At 51.5% G+C, this 17,343-nt stretch overlaps 1 protein-coding gene across 1 annotated transcript; it reads left to right on the forward strand.

The window, feature by feature from the left end:
• Positions 1-305: 305 nt before the first annotated feature.
• On the forward strand, positions 306-16,224 carry CD8B (CD8b molecule). The gene is made up of 6 exons (XM_032411142.1): positions 306-397; positions 3,399-3,758; positions 7,371-7,460; positions 11,194-11,283; positions 13,205-13,241; positions 15,316-16,224. Exons 1-6 carry the CDS (start codon positions 355-357, stop codon positions 15,326-15,328), a joined length of 633 nt encoding a protein of 210 aa, XP_032267033.1. The 5' UTR covers positions 306-354; the 3' UTR covers positions 15,329-16,224.
• Positions 16,225-17,343: the final 1,119 nt, after the last annotated feature.

Raw genomic sequence — 17,343 nt, forward strand, 5'->3', positions numbered from 1 at the left:
GCCTCAGTCGCCTTAACTGTCACAGGGAGTCATGACCCTTCCAGGGCAGGGGGCGATCACACGCGTGCAATTGCTTGGCGCAGGACAGCGTTGTCTCCTCTTCACCGGAAAGCAGGGGGTCCTAGCGGGCTCTTTGGAAACGCACGCAAGACCTTTGAAATGCGGGAGGATGAGGGCGGAGACCTTGCCAAGCTCACACCGGACTCCCTCCCCTACCCCGCCCGGTCCTGTCCTTCCCGTCCCTCCCCCCACAACCCACCCCAGCTGCCCCGCCCCGCCCCGCTCCCCACCCGCCGCCAGCCTGGACGGTCTCAGCAGCGTCCCGCTGGGACCAGGTGTCCCGGGCGTGCCAAGATGCAGCCGGGGCTCTGGCTCCTCCTGGCCGCGCAGCTCGCAGGTAAGGCGGGGAGACTCGTGGGGCGCGCGGGGCTGGAGCGGGTGGTCTGCCCTGCACCCGGGAAGAGCCCGAGCCCTCGAGTTTAGAAAAGGCTGTCCCGGTAGGATGCAGAGCCCAGAGGCCGGGGCTGTGGGGGTCCCCGGGAGGCGGCGCGGCAGGCACAGACCCTGAGCGTGGAAAAGAAATTCATCTCCCGAGTTCATTACTCCAGGGATCCCTGAAGCCCTAGGATTGAGGCTACTCTCCCCCAAAAGCGTGGAGGGGAGGGAAGAGAGGAGGCGGGGGAGGGGAGGATTTGAGAAGGAAGAAAAGAGAAAGGGGAAGGATATACAGAGAGGAAAGAAAAAACCGCCCTTGTCTAGGGTTCCCACAGGGATGTGCCCCCAGGAAGGTTCCAGAGGCTCAGTTTGGCTTTGATGTCCCATACTTGGCCCAGGGTTCTGTTGAGACAGTTTTAGTACTTCCGGGGAAGTACTTGTGGTACAATCTGCCAAACACCAAGCTACTGCCCGCTCTCGGACAGGTGTGGCCGAGGACTCCCTCGGGGTTCCCTGGCTTGTGGGAGCTATGTGGTGCGGCTCCCAGAACCAGCTGCACTGGAGTTGGAATGTTGCAGTCGGAATGTAGCCGGGAGTCTCCACTGTCCCTCTCATAAGCCCAACCAGACTGCCTCTTGGAAGAAGCCCCTCCACACCCCAAACTGCCCACTACCTTGCGGTTGATTGCTCTTTTCCCCAAAAAGCCCAAAGCTGGTCATCCTGCCAACAGTGACAAGGTCTGCCAGCCCCCTACGGTGATCCGGTGAGCTCAACCCCATCTCAGATAGAAGCTAGTCCAGGCCATTCAAAACTAGTAGTTATTGCCGATTGTTTTAGAAACAGCAGGTCCCTCTGAGTATGGAATCACTGGGAGAGGGTCAAATGAATTCCATGAGACCGCATGGGTATCGAGGCCTGGCTCTGTGTCTGGCACGGAGATGGGGCTTGGCCATGCTGGGTATTCAGCCTTCCGGGGACACAAGAGAGAGACCAGGGTGTGGCGCAGCAACAAGCCTGCATGTCAGGACACAGGAAGGGGAACATACACACAAAGCCCAGGATCCTTTTGGGCCCCTTTACCCCTTAAGGAGTCACTTCTAGGCTTTCTTGCAAGAACTTCAGGAGTCTGCATATTTGCAGACCCACTATGTGCACAGGGGGACAGGACAGCGATCCAGGAGAAGATCACAGGTCTCCTCGATTCAGGGAGTGACTCAGAGCTCAGGTTCTGTGGTCCCAGACTTGGGTTTGAATCTGGATCCACCACATACAGGCTGTGTAACCTTGAGCATGCCCATAACTTTCCTGAGCCTCTGTTTCCTCATGTGTAAAATGGGTGTAAAACAGGATCTGGTGAGGATTAAGTGACATAATGCATGCACCATGCTGGGCACAGTTCAGTACAGATTGGCATCATTGTTTCTTATTATCTCCCCCAAGATGTCAATGACCCCCAAACAGTGAAGAAGCTCTGCTCTGCTGAAAAGGCAGGATAGTGTTTAGGGAGGAAAGAGAAGGCCCAGGAGGCACATGGGCACCAGGTACCATGTTATTCTTGGTGTGCGCAGAAGCTCGGAGTGGCCTGTGAGTGGAACCAAAAAGCTTACATTTGTGGCCCACTATGGGGCCATGAAGCCTGAGACACAAACATCGGCAGGATTGTGACTCTAGGCCGCTGCCTCAGTAGGCCAGCTCCCCTTGGGTACACACACACACACACACACACACACACACACACACACACACACCCTCTGGACTCCTGTGCCCTCCCGTGCCTCGAAGTTCCTAGGTCTCTGCCCCGGTCTGTAGGATCTCCCTTTGCCCCACAGCTAAAATGGAAGGCTCACCAGGTCAGATTCGGTGTGTTGGACTTGGCTATGAAGGACCCATTCAAATCTTTCCTAAGATGTCATCTGCTGCCTGTAACATCCCCTGGTGTGTGAGACACGTAGACAATGAAGTACCCGTGTACAGCGCTTTACAGTTTGAAGTGGGTTTTCTTGGACGTTCTAACCCTCGCAGGCAAGCAGGCAAGCAGGCCCCCAGCTGCCCTCCTCCTAAAGGGCAGAGACAGACTCCTTGACTTCCTGCAATCCCACTGCTGGTAGGGGCAGAAGCTGGGTTCAAGGCCAGGTCTTGGAGTTCTGGTCTAGTTCTCCATGAACAATCCCCTACTTATCGATGCTTCCCATCTTGAGACTAGAATGAAATTCCAGGGCTGCTTCTGGGGTGTCTGACCTTCCCTTCGGGAATGGGGATCCAGTGACCTATCACTTGCTAGGCTAAGAATTTGAAGGCTGTTGTAGCTTGTATGGCAACAGTGAGTTCCTCTTGCTTGAGCATGTCTTGCAGAAAGAGTGGCTGGCCCTCTTTTAGATTGGCCAGACCAGCCCTGGGCTCTGCCTCTGATCTGGGGCTCCTCCGGGCTGCCTGAGTCTCCGCCACCTGCTTGGAGCCTGTTGAAGGCCTGTCCATAGAGTGGCAGCAGGACAAGGAGAAAGGCAACCGGCTTTGACTTCAGGCTTTGAATCTTTGAGTTTGAATCCCAGGTCACTTACTAGCTTGTCCCACTTGGTGGGACTTTCAACAAGTAACTTCATGCCTCAGTTTCCTCACCAGTGTCATGGGGATAAAAATCCCCAAATAAGTTTGAGGTTGGATTAAGATCATTTATACAAAGAGCCAGGCATATAAGCAAGCAATCAATAAATGGCAGCTCTCTCCCCATCCCCTCCATAAAACCGGCCATAGGAAACACCGGATTGCAGATGGTCTCCTGGGAGGTGGGGTGCTCGAGCTCCGAGTCCGGGAGCCACCAGCGGCGTTTGCCACAGCCCCTGGCCCCTGCAACTGGGCAGGGACTCCCATGGCTTTACTTCAATGCTTGACTCTGTGACTCTGAAGCCCCACAACTGTGGTTGGGAAGACGTGTTGATGATCTCTGCTCCTTCTGCTTCTCATAGCTCTCCATGGCAGCTCAGTGCTCCAGCAGGCCCCTGGGTCCATAATGGTTCAGACCAACCAGAGGGTGATAATGTCCTGTGAAGCCAAAACCTCCCCCACTAGCACACGCATCTACTGGCTGAGACGGCGCCAAGCTCCGAGCCCGGACAGTCACCACGAGTTCCTGGCCGTCTGGGATTCCGTAAAAGGGATTGTGTATGGCCAAAAGGTGGAGCAAGAGAAGCTAACTGTGTTTCCGGATGCAACGCGGTCCATTCTCAATCTCACAAGAGTGAAGCCAGCAGACAGTGGCGTCTACTTCTGCATGACCATCGGGACCCCTGAGCTGACCTTCGGGAAGGGAACTCAGCTGAGTGTGGGTAAGAATCTAGCTCAATGCTGTCGATGAGCACAGAGCACCTGCTGGGTGCTGGGTGCGTGCCAGGCACTGGAGCTGCCTCTGCTCTCAGCCGCCCCCCCCCGCCCCGCAGGAGAGGGTGCCAGCTAGCACCGTAGCTGGTAGGAACGGACTTACCCAGAGCCAGGCAGAGGCAAGTGTTCTATGTAGTCATTGCAGTCCCCGCTGCCATCTACCCTGGGAGGTAAGATGCTGATTCCTATTGCAGATGGGATGCTTCGAAGCATTGCTGCTTCTTCTGGGGACAAGGCAGTGCTGTCCTTCAGCCACATCAGGTCTCCCTGAGGCTCTGGCTAGATTGGGCTGAGTCCTGGGGCCTAACAGTGGTCTCAGAAATTCCCACTGAGTGTGCACACCAGGAAAGAAGGTCATCACTGCCTGGACATACCCAGTGAGAGCATTTCTAGGGCCGGAGGATGCCCTTACATGCTGAATGGGTTGGGGGGAGCCGTGGCTCACACCCACACCCAGAGGTACAGGGAGGAAGGAGACTGGACCCCAGGCCTAGCTGCAAATTCTGCTGCATATTCACTGTGTGCCTTTGCACCGGGGTCCCTCCGCTCCCTGGGCCTCAGGTTTCCCATCTGTTCCACGGGGCTGCCGTTGGCCTCCATGACCCCCTCCAACCCCGAGAAGCTGCAGTTCTGGGAGTTAAGTCAGCACGGCCCATAGAAACAGATGATAAGCCACAGATGTGATTTAAAAATTTCTGATGCCACGTTAAAAAAAGTAAAAAGAAACAAGTGGAATTAATTTCAATACTGTATTTTTAACCAATTTATCAACAATACCATTTTAACTTGTAATCAATATGAAAATTATTATTGAAATATTTTGCATTCCCTTTTCGTACTAAGTGTTCGATGTGTTTCTTACCCACCGCACACCTTGAGTGAGACTGGCCAGTGGCACAGAGAGCAGATGGCCACACTCTTGGACAGTGAGGAGTAAGCTCTGAGAGGTGTGAGGGAATCATGGCAGAAATTCTCAAAGGCCTGCACCTGACTTTAGCCCCCTCCCCACGTTAGCCAACGGCCGGCCGACCCCCTGCGCTCCTCCCACTGTCCTGCTTCCCTCTCACCTGGGTTCTTCTCAGGCTGGGGGCTGAAGAATGACAAGGGGACCCCCCTTCCCAGGAACTGGACCACTCAGCATGGGAAGATGCAGAGACAGCTGGGACAGCAGCACCATTAGGAAGAAAGAAACAGGGGTGCAGCTCTCTCATCTCACCAGCTTTGGGTCTTCAGTCAGGAGGTAGGGGTGGGGGTGAGATCTCTGGGCAAGAAGCTGAGGCATGCTCAGCAGGGTGTCGACTGATTCCTATATTGAAAATTTGGCTTTGGGGGGTTTGGGGTTTTGGTTTGGTTTATTGTTTTTGTCTCTACAAGCTTCACATTTTCCCACTCATGAGATTTTGGGGTCTGAGGAAAGTAGATGATGAAATAAACAAAGCTGGTTTCTAGAAGCTTCCCCTCCACCTACACCACCCCCACTCACTCCTGGCTTTGATATTTCCAAACCCCTCATGCTGCTCAGCTCCCTGAGAATAGCGGACCCTTCCCAAAGCATGTGCTTGCACCTCGCCAGAATTAGGGTATCCAGAGCCACACCCCGCCCTTCCTGCCAGAGGTCAGCACATATTGAAGGAGGAACCTCAGATAGTAAAGAAAGTATTGGAGAAAGACAGGGCCTTTTGGGGGCCTCTTAACCATACCATGGGCTCAAAAGTCCTGTCCTTTTCAAAGAGGAGAGAAGTGGGGAGATTAGAACGGGGGACAGGGGGAGTCAGGAGTCATCAAGGGGACCCAGCTCTGGGCAAGAAGAAATTAAAATGGAACAAGCCTCCCCACAAACCCCTCATCAGACAGACACCGAGCCCAACCAAGACGCTGAGGTGCTGTAGACTGGCTCCCCTGCAGGCTTCCCCCTGACCGGCCGAGAGACCTCTGTGCCTCCTCGTGTATAAAGTAAAGGGAAGGGACACTTCCGGGGCCGTGAGGAGGAGAGGAGGAAACAATGCTGGGCCCCCACTGGGCAGAGGGCCACGCTCCCGCACACTTTGGGAGCACCATAGCTAGTGTCCTTTTCCCTTTTATGCTAGTGTCCCTCAGCATTCCCATGGCCGAGGGCCTTGGCCTGACGTGCCTAACTTTTTGTCAGAAAGCATTTGCCCCTGAGGAAGGGTGGCGTCGTGAGAGCCTGGAATCAGGGTCTCTTGGCTCAGATCCTGGTAGTGCTGTTTAAGGCTTCCTGAACTTTAACGAGCTATTTCCGTTCTCTGAGCCTAGGCCTCCTCGGGGATAAGATGGGGGTCCTAGCGCCTGTCCCAAAGTTGTTGGGTTCAATAAGCTTAAGCTGAAGCTGAAGTGCTTGGCTGTGCCCTTGGCACATGGTGGGACTTAGTAGGGGTCCGTTCTAGTTAGTTGGTTCTCCCCAGAAACCTCATGAAGCAGGCAGAGGATGCGTGTTATCTCCACTTTCCAGAGGACACTCAGGCTGGCAAGGGTCCACAGTGTCCACTTCTTATGTGGAAGATGCCAGCCCCGAAATGGCCATTTCCTGGTGGCCCCTCTCTGTCCCCTTGACACTAGAGTTTAAATTTATGGTGTCACTATCTTCCCTCTCCTACCGTTTTGCAGTGAAACATCTTTGCTCACCTCACAGACAAGGGTTGGATTCAGCAGCACCCGGTGCTCACACCATTCCTAGCACCTCAAAGCCTCCGGTGCCTCCCTTGGCTCAGTGTGCTTGTCCCCCTGCCCTGCCCCAACACATCAGAGTGTGACACTGGATTAGAACGGAAGAGAGGAGTGACCCACCCAGGCGTCAGGAGAGCGGTTGGTGGGGCCAGGCGGGCACATTGCACTGTGGGGCCTCGGGGCCAGCCCCTCACATCACTGGTGTTCATCTTTGAAATGAAAGGTTGAGACTAGAGGTCGTTCCAGCTCTGATAGTATATGATTTGTAAAGACACTTGAGAAGGAAAGAAAATCCCCATTGCAGCCTGCATGCTATTGTACATATGGGAAAGGGCACCCACCTCCTTTCCATGAGCTTCCTCCAACCACTGAGGAATTAGCAGTTTGGCTGAGGGGCTGGTCTGGTCAAGGGTCTGGGGACTCTGGCTTCCGCTCAAGGTCTTCGGCCAGGGGGAGCCTGCTGAGGCCAGGGGGAGCACAGTTCGCTGGGCATGCTATCCCCTTTAATTCTCATGACAATCCCGAGAAGGAACTGGGAGTCATCTTTATTTCAGCAGATGGGGAAACTGAGGCACAGAAAAGTGATAGGACTTGCCCCAAGTCACACAGCGGTTAATCAGGGCTGCTGGGGCTCTGTTCAAGACCATATGGATGCAGAGCCCCTCTCTTTCCTGGACAGCAAAACAACCCCCTGCCTAGGCCCTCAGTTAGGTCTGAGAGTTGGGAAAACACCTAGAAAATTCTATCGCTCTGTAACCTTGGAGCCCTGCAGCAGCCTAGTCATAGAGGCTTTAGTACCTGGATGGAAGACATGAGATTTTAACTTTTGTCTGGAACTCCACCCACTGTTTACATGTCTTGCTTGCTTTCTGTAGTTGATGTCCTTCCCACCACTGCCCAGCCCACCAAGAAGCCCACCCCCAAGAGGAAAATGTGCCGGTCCCCAAACCCTGTGACCCAGAAGGGTGAGTTCTCCCATCTTCCTGGACCTTCAGAAGCACAGCAGGATGTCTTCCTTCCCTCCCTCCCTCCCTCCTTCCTTCCTTCCTTTCTTCCTTCCTGCCTACCTTCTTTCCTTCCTTCCTTCCTTCCGCAAGCCCTTCCCACCTGTGGACTCTAGCCTGTTTCTCTGGCCCCGCCCAAGCTGAGGTTGGAAGGCAAGTTGAGTATGACCACAGTGCTGCCCTCCAGCAGCTCACAGTCTAGTGGGGGACACGCTTACAAATCGTCACAGGGCAAAACCTAATGGAGGCTATGTCCACCCCCAAAACCTGCACACCAGTGTTCCTAGCAGCATTATTCATAATCGCCAAAAAAGTAGAAGCTCAGAAATCCACCAACTGATGAATAGATTACCTAAATATGGAATATCCATACAATGGAATATTATTTGGCCATAATAAACAGTGAATTACTGATACAAGCTACAATATGGATGAACCTTGAAAATATTACACAGTGAGAGAAGCCAGACACAAAAGATCCTGTATTATGGGATCCCATTGATAAGAAATGTCCAGAATATGACATTTCACAGAGACAGAAAGTAGATGAATGGTTGCCTAAAACTGGGGGGTTGGGAAGGAATGGGGAATGATTGTTAATAGGTACAGGATTTTTTGTGGGGTGAGATGAAAATGTTCTAAAATTAGATTGTGGTGATTGATGGTTGCACAACTCTGTGAATATACCAAAAACCATCAAATTATACACTTGGAGCAGGTGAACTTTATATGTAAAATCTATCTCAGTAAAGCTGTTAGCAAACAAAAGTACCGAACCCAAAGGACCAAAACTTTAAAGTTTCTCAGTTTGGATGCTTACCAGAGGACCTAACACAGTGTGTGCTAATATGTGTTTGTTAATGAGTGAACAAACTTGCATCTCTGTGCTGTACGCACCAGAGACAGCAGCTGGAGGGTGCCCACGCGCGCGCACACACACACAGACACACACACAGACATAGACACACACACAGACACACACACAGACATAGACACACACAGACACACACACAGACACACACACACACAGACATAGACACACACACAGACACAGACATAGACACACACACAGACACACACACAGACACACAGACATAGACACACACAGACATAGACACACACACACACAGACATAGACACACACACACAGACACACACACACACAGACATAGACACACACATAGACACACACAGACATAGACACACAGACACACACACACAGACATAGACACACACAGACACACACACAGACATAGACACACACACACACAGACATAGACACACACACACACACACACACAGACATAGACACACACACACACACACACACACACACACTTCACTTGAACCGTCAACCCAAATGTGTTTCTGGGAAAACACTGAGCCCTGTTCCCCAGAAGATACTGGTGACAAACAGAAGGCGTCATCTGCTCCTACCCACAGAACAAATGGCGGCAAACCACCACGCTAGAGCTGCCCGCGCTCCTGGGGTTGCTTGGTCTCAGATACGTCAAGTAACAGAAAGAGCCTGAGGAGAGGCACCTAGTGGGATCGGGGGATCAGAGCAGGAAGCTGCCCCGTGGGGTCACAGTAGTAAAGGGAATCAGAGTCCATACGCAGAAGGGCACAGTCCTGGGGAGCATGAAGGTGGAGATAGAATGACCTCATCTGGTAAAGTATCTATGCCCCATGACTTTGCCTAAAGGATCTCAGGTCGGTTACAACAAAAAATGACACAAAAGGCAAACACACCAGGGCCACTAAGTTGCGGGTGCCAAAACTGGGTCTGTGTGTGCTGGGATTCTAGAGAAGCAGAGAAGCAGCGAAGCCGCGGCACCAAAGGGAATACTCCAAATACCCTGGCACCAGCCCCCTGCCCCCCCCCGTGATGTAAAGGAACCACCCCGGGCGCCGGGCTGCAAAGCCTTCCTCCCAGTGTGAAATTCGCGCAGAAATCTCCTCTCTTCATCCTTCTGTAAGGACTGCTGAACAATAATGAATTCACTAACGCTTCTAGAAGGGATGAGGACAAAGGGCTTGTGTCATTTCTCATACGGACCCTCAGTATGATCCCAGGGCAAAGATGCAAATCCAACATTAGTAGGTTATTAAGAATAACAAAGCTGAGTGTGAAAGTGGCCAAGTGGGGGTTGGCGGAAAAGTAGGTGGAGGTTGCTTTGGGGGTGGGGGCCATGGGACAGGGTACCCCGGTGGTAAGTCAGCCAGTCTATCACTGCCTATACTGTGTGACCTGGGCAGGTGATTCAGCCTCTCTGAACCTGTTTCCTCATCTGTAACATCGGGCTGTTCGCCTGGCATGATTAAATGAGGTGCTATACTATACATAAGGCGCTCATCTTGAGGGGGGCACCCAGCTAGAGCTCACAGTTTGTCGTCATGAATGAAACCACACGGCCGCCCCGGGGAAGGGCCTGCTCCCTAAGGCTTCGGGCTGTCCCTGGACATGACATTGAGAGCAACAGTGTGGTAGCCTCTAGGCTTCAGGGACTCCGAAACCCGAGCAGGGCAAGAAAGGCCAGGCCAGGCCATACAAGTGGCCAATATATGAAAATAGGCTGACGCTGACAAATCATCGGGGAATGCAAGTGAGGTATCATGTTAAACCCACTACACTGGCAAAAACTAAACACTTGGGTAATACTGAGGGTCGGCAAGGGGCACCGCTGGTGGTTAGGAATGAAAATCAGTGCAGGCTTTTTGGAAGGCTCTTCACAGTGTCTATCACAACTTTAAACGGACATAGTTGATGGTTTGGCGGTTCCTGTTTTCAGTATCTGCCTCAGGCTGCCTCCTACATTAGGGAAAATGTACCAGGATATTCTCTGCAGTTATTTGTAAAAGTAAAACATAGGAAACAAACAAAATGCCCATCCGATGGCTGAATAATCCATGGTATGTCCAAACTGCAAATGTTACTCTGCTAGGAAAAGTGTGTGCTGAGATATTTTTTTAAAAAGATTTTATTTGTTTATTTTAGAGAGAGGTGGGGGGAGGGGCAGAGCGAGAGGGAGAGAGAGTCTCAAGCAGACTCTGCGCTGAGCGTGGAGCCCGACTCGGGGCTCAGTCTCACGACCCTGAGATCATGACCTGAGCCAAAACAAAGAGTCAGACGCTCAACGGACTGCACCACCCAGGCGCCCCCTGATATATTTAAGTGAAGAAAAAAATGGTTTGCCAAACAATTTGTACAGTATAAGCCACTGTATGCTTTAAAAAAAACCTGTATGTGTTTGTGTAAATTATGCATGTGTAAATGCAAAGAGAAAGGTACCAAATTAACCATGGCATTTTTTTTCCTGTGAAGGAGCTAGCATGCCAAGGAGCACTCTAACCATATACTTGAATCCTTTACAAGGAAAATATATTCAGCAATCTCTTGTGTAGTTAAAATAAAAGCTTTAAAAATAAATAGTAAAAGTCTCTTTACCAGGCATGAAAATTATCTCCTTTCAACATAAGTAGCTCCTGAGTTTAATTAATTTTTAAAATGATGATGCAGGACATAACATTTTCCATGTAAAATTATCTTAGTGTGTTTGAAGTACCTAGAAAGAAAGAGGAGAAAAATATGCAAACAGTGGTATTCTCTGGGAGGTGGGACTTCCGGTTGATTTTTCCCTCTTTGTATTTTTATGTGCATGCCTCAGATGTTCAGTAAGTGTGTCTTTTCCAGGCCCCTCCTGTGGCCCCCTCACCCTCGGCCTCCTGGTGGCCGGAGTCCTGCTTCTGCTGGTGTTCTTGGGAGTGGCCATCCACCTACACTGTAAGTTTTGCCCTCTTGGGCCACCACAGTGACTCCTTTTGCTGTCGGAGGTGTCCCTGAGTGTCCATCCTTCTCTGGGGAAGACGGACAGATGGCAGAAGTCTACACCTGCCCCCAGCCCATGGCTGCAGAGGTGCAGGGATCAGAGACCACCCTGTCTCTGGAGTCAGACAGACCTGGGTTTGAAGCCAACCCCACTATTTGCCCATCTAGGGACCTAGGCCTCTCTGAGCCTCAGCCGCCCGATCCAGGAGTAACAGTGTTACCTACCTCCCAGGGTTGCTGTTTGTAAAGTCCTGCCCCGAGGGCCCAACATGGGGTATGAGCTCAGTCAGTGGGAACTCCCATGAGCAGTCGGGATGCAAGCAGTACACGGAAGACACTGCACTGGGGTTTGGGTTACGTTCCCAGAAGCTTGAACTCCTCCTCCTCTGCGAGGCTGCAGGAAGACTGATGACTGTCTCTCCCGGCCGCCCTGGAGATGAGATCATGTCCTGCTCTGGGCTCCCAGGCTTCATCAGAAAGGGGGAGCTGCAGGAGGCCCACACGGCTGCCCAATAGCCCCGGGCTCCACCCTTGGCCCTTCTGCTCACCTGTGCCACCACGAGCAAGTCGCTGACCCTCTCTGGGCTTCTATAAAATAGGAGAGGGAGGCTCGCAGAGGCATGGACTAGATCAGTGACGCTTTTATAGGTCACAGACCCCTTTAAACTTGTGATAGCAGGGGCGCCTGGGTGGCTCAGTCGTTAAGCGTCTGCCTTCGGCTCAGGTCATGATCCCAGGGTCCTGGGATCGAGCCCCGCATCGGGCTCCCTGCTCGGCGGGAAGCCTGCTTCTCCCTCTTCCACTCCCCCTGCTTGTGTTCCCCCTCTCGCTGTGTCTCTGTCAAATAAATAAATAAAATCTTAAAAAAAAAAAAAAAAAACTTGTGATAGCAGTTACAGACCCTCTTCCCAAAGAAATATGTCACGTGCACATTTTTGCATAACATTACCATTCACGACAGGATCCATTTGCCCCCATTAAAGTTCAGTGGTCTGCAAACCTTTTTTTTTTTTTTTAAAGATTTTATTTATTTTTTTGACAGAGAGAGACATAGCGAGAGCAGGAACACAAGCAGGGGGAGTGGGAGAGGGAGAAGCAGGCTTTCCGCAGAGCAGGGAGCCCGATGTGGGACTCGATCCCAGGACCCTGGGATCATGACCTGAGCCGAAGGCAGACGCTTAACGACTGAGCCACCCAGGCGCCCTCTGCAAACCTTTTTGATCAAGGATCTCATTAGTAAAAAATTGTTAAATTATGAACCCCAACTGCAAATAGATCTCATTATTAAAAAAAAAAAAAAAGTTAAATTTTAAACTCTAACTGCAATTAGGTGTATTTATTTCATATATTAAGTATGTTATCAAATGTGCTTCATAACTGAAAAGTAATAAAAGATGAGATAGACCTGTAAATAAACATGCTTACACTTCCTTCCCTCATCCCGGTGGGAAACCTTGCGATTCCCCCAAATGCACACACTCTAGCTTGAGACCACCTGTCTGCACACCTCTCATTCCTGACCTGCTGCAAAGGGCAAACTGGCACGTTTAAGGACACACAGACCGGAGTAGATTCACTAAGTTCGAATTCTGGCTTTACTGCTTACTAACTGCACGACTTTGGGCAAGTTACTCCGTGCCACGCATGCTCTGTGACTCAGTTTCCCCATATACCCAATGGAGGTACTAAGAGGAGTAGTCATTGGCTTGCTGTGAGCGTGAAGGGAGTTAAAGCACATAAAGTTGGAGCACAGCCTGGAGCCAGGGAAGTGGTCTGAGGTCCTGGCTGCCCCCGTCATCTCCCTCCTCGCTCTCTGGGGCTGGGAGTCAGCGGCCCACAGCCCACACCAACCCACGTCCTCGTTTTCTTCTTCCAGGCCTGCAGAGGAGAGCCCGGCTTCGCCTCCTGAAACAGTAAGTGCTTGGGGCCTCGAAAAAGTGCCTGTGACGGCCCTGGGTGTGGTCCTGGCTTCCTCGGCCCCGCTGTTGCCACGGCCTGTACGGTGGGGATCCCAAGCCAGACCCCGCCTGCAAAAAAATCTCAGACTGTATAAATAGATGGAGCCATAGAGTTCAGGAGGAGAGATCGTCTAAACAAATGAAAATACTGGGTATTTCAAGCACGGAGAGACTTAGCTCTTAGCTCTCCTAATGATCACAATCAACTCTTCAAGCATAGAATACAGTAGGATGCCCCAAACTCTTTCCCTCCCAGCATTTCATTTGACTTGGTCCTGCAAGGACATAGGAGGGTTACTGTTAGAGACCAGCTGAAAGACTTACTCAAAGCATTTGGGATAGTAAAGAGCAGGACTGGATCGGAAGACAAGTCGGTTCACTGCTTCCTTCCCTGCTCATGTGGGGCGTTGGGCTGCCTTGGTCCTGTCTTCCACCCTGGACCCCACCTGTGTCCCAGGAGTTGGCAAATCAAAAGGCTGAGTCACATGGACATGGGAGCTAAAAAGCCCCGGCTCTGCAGGCCACTGAGCTGCGTAAGCGCAGGCAGATACCCAGAGGCTGAGGCCCTGAGAGGCCGGCGGCCAGAGGCTGCTCCCAGCCTCAGGGACTGCCAGGCCTCAGCCGGGCCATGAGCAGTGTTCTTGGATTGCTTTTTCATCCTCAAAATACTGTTCCACATCTACCTCTCTCATTAATGACAATCCCCTCCATCTAGAGGTGTTTGGAGAAAAAAGAAAGCCCATCAAGCCTCTAGATTGAAGAGGGCAAGAGGACCTGGTGCTCAAGAGCTCGGGCTGGGGGGTTTGAATCCTGTCTGCCGCTCTTCAACCGTGGGACCACAGGCGAGTCACTTCACCCCTCTGAGCCTCTGATTCCTCATCTGTGAAATAGGCTAACAGTACCAACCTCATGGCTCTTGTGAGGACTTACTGGGGTAATACCCATAAAGTGCTCAGCCCTGGTCCCACGGAGTCGAAGCACAAACTCATGTCACTTGCAAAAAATCAACTCTACCATCCAAACAACCAAGGAACAAAATGTACTCCTAAATACTTGAAAATTTAAACTCCAGATAAACTCTGTATTATATTCTCGACATTATTATATGCATTGTATTTGTCTATATGTTTGCTTGACTAAAGATAGTCACTGAAACATGCCTGCTGTCTTTAATGGGTGATTTTCAATGATAATTTTGATTGTGTACAGTTTTCACAATTTTATGTGCTGGATTTAGAAGTTATCCCCTACCTAAGAGACGGTAACCTGAGTGTATTTGTCTGAGCCTAGATCTGCAGAATGTTCTGTTCAACATCTTCCCCATGGTGACCTCTAATGGAGAATGAGTCCCCATCAGGGTACTGGCCCCACTCAGCCCTTCATTTTAACTTGTTCCCCAGTGATTTGATGCCAGTTTTAGGGGACCTCTGAGGATCCACTGAGGTGGGGAAGGAGTTGGGGGTGAACATGGGAGCTGTGAGCTTGCTCACCCTCTGCTCACAGTGCTGCTGCCATCGACCACCTGTAGTTACGCTCGCCAGTGAGACATCATTTGAACAAAAGGGTTTGTGGCTAAAACGAAATTTGGAAATCCCGTCTAGTTTTGCTACCATGATCCAGGTGTGGGCGAAAGAGTCCATGGGCCTCACGGATCAGCTATTCCAAACTCAAGTTGCGATTGGGGGCAGACGCTCCCCAGCCCAAAACTGAGCCTGGAAAATCTTCCCATCAGCAAGCCACCTTCTTCCGGCCCCTTAGTGTAGATTTGTGAATAGCTTCTCTTAGAAGGTAGTACAGGAAGTAACACTATTCAAAGCTAGAGTTCTTTGGACTTTGTTTTTTGAGCTTCTTAAATTTTTTTTTTAATGACTAAGTTGGGCCCTAAAAACATACTAACAGAAAACTCCTGGCCCGGGGCTCCTTACTGGAAGTGCAACCCTGCATCCTCACCTGTCATTTGTCTTTGTTACAGGAAATTCATATCATTTCCCTAACAATAAGTGGTGTTTCAACTTGCTGTTGTTTTCAGGTTTTATAAATGAGCAAAAAATATGCTTTTGGGGTCCTGCTACAAAAATACGTTTGGTCAGTAACGAGCGAGATCTGGAAAAATCAGAGAGAAGAGCCACGCTCAACTCACTCTGCGGTGGAAATTTCGCTGGCCTGCTGAAGTTGCCTGCTTTTAACTATTGCAAGTTCTTTCTGTGGGCCTCACGCATGGGAGCAACGTGTTAGTTGGTCATCGGGAGCCACAGCGAGGAGGCTTCAGAGCCCCCGAACACTTCCTGCAACTCGGGGGCACACTGGAGGATGCCGCCGTGACACCACTTCCAGCTCCCATACTCCCCCTGGGCTGGGCTGGGACCTTTGTGTTGGCCGTCCAGCCCCTGTCTCGCAAGTTGCTTTGCCCTGGTAGGGCACTGACGTGGAGTCCTGAGTCTCTCATGGGATGGCGCTGGGCTGGCTCCTCCTTGGTCTTCCCAGGCTGGGGCTGACTGCCCTCACCGAGAGCCCCAGAGACCAGACCCAGCTTGGAAACCAGCTTTCTGTGAAGGGCTGACCTGACTCCCGTAGTGATTTCAGTCTCCGGGGATGTCCTTTTGGGGCTGGGGACTGTTACAGGAAATTCATATCATTTCCCTAACAATAAGTGGTGTCTCAACTTGCTGTTGTTTTCAGGTTTTATAAATGAGCAAAAAATATGCTTTTGGGGTCCTGCTACAAAAATACGTTTGGTCAGTAACGAGCGAGATCTGGAAAAATCAGAGAGAAGAGCCACGCTCAACTCACTCTGTGGTGGAAATTTCGCTGGGAAGAATGGGAAGTCACTTTATCTCCTATTAGGAATTTCCCCGACTTTCACTTCTGCCCTCCCATGGCTTGTATATTTCTCTCTCACTTTCTGTTCTTTTTATGAAAATGTCTTGGTTGTAAAAATAAAGTCCTGAATAAAAGATGCAAATGGGTCCTGTGATGGAAAAGCACAAAGCCCATCTGTATGGCAAAGATGTTGATGCTCGGCTGAAAAGAAATAACAAGGATAAAACGTGCCTGTCCTCATTCGCCCCTGCGACATGCTGTCGTCCGTGTTGTAGGCATAGAGAGAGTCTCAGAAGTTGGGAAGCACCCCAGGCACCCAGCGCCAGGCAGCAGGGGCCCCAGGGGCTGGCCTCCTCTGGCCACCCCAAGCCACCTTCACTACACCTGTTGGGTTCTACAGAGCGGAACCCCTGGGACTCCTAGCCACAGACTGCTGACCTTGTACTAAAGAGAAGGTGGGAGGCATCAGGGTCTCTCTCTCAGCTTTGACAGGAAAAGCAAATGCAAGGGGAACACGCTGAGCTGGAAGAGGGAGTTGAGATGAGGAGCTCGTGCCTTCTGAAAAAGCCCAAGGGGATCTGATCTTAGCTTCCCACCCTGGGCTTTGGCAGTATGAGAGCTACTGAGCCAAAAATGACTGCAGCCTGAGGCTGCGTTAACAGAAGCACCAGGTGCAGGCCAACGGAGAACAGAGGCCCACCTGCTTTTCCCAGCCAGCTGGCAGTGGCAAACCAGGCTCTGCTCAGAGACCTCTGGCAGCCGCAGAAAACAGGAAAGGAAGATGGCTCGAGGGGAGGAGGCATCTGAGACGCTGCCTGTGGAGTGAAGGGGGCAGAACCAGGTGTGGCGGGTGGGAGTTAGAAGGGTGTCGGTGCAGGAGATGCTCGAGAGAAGCAAACGCTCTCTGCCCATCAGCTCTGAGGCCGACAGGACAGGCTGCCTCCCAGGGCCCCAGGGAGGGGGGACGGAGCCAGGGCGGCCGAGCCAGACTCCTCTAGGGTTCAGGTTTAAGGTGGGCTTCTTGCTCTGAGACATCCCATTTAGTGATAAGAGACTAAAGCCCAGGGGATGCCTGGGTGGCTCAGTCAGTTAAGTGCCTTCGGCTCAGGTCACGATCCCGGGGTCCTGGGATCCAGCCCAGGAGCCCCCACATGGGCTCTCTGTTCAGCAGGGAGTCTACTTCTCCCTCGCCCTGTCCCTCTGCCCCTCCCTCTGCTCGTGCTTGCTCTCTTTTTCT

Source organism: Phoca vitulina, unplaced genomic scaffold (assembly GCF_004348235.1).
Source record: "Phoca vitulina isolate PV1807 unplaced genomic scaffold, GSC_HSeal_1.0 scaffold12, whole genome shotgun sequence".
Lineage (NCBI taxonomy): Eukaryota > Metazoa > Chordata > Mammalia > Carnivora > Phocidae > Phoca > Phoca vitulina.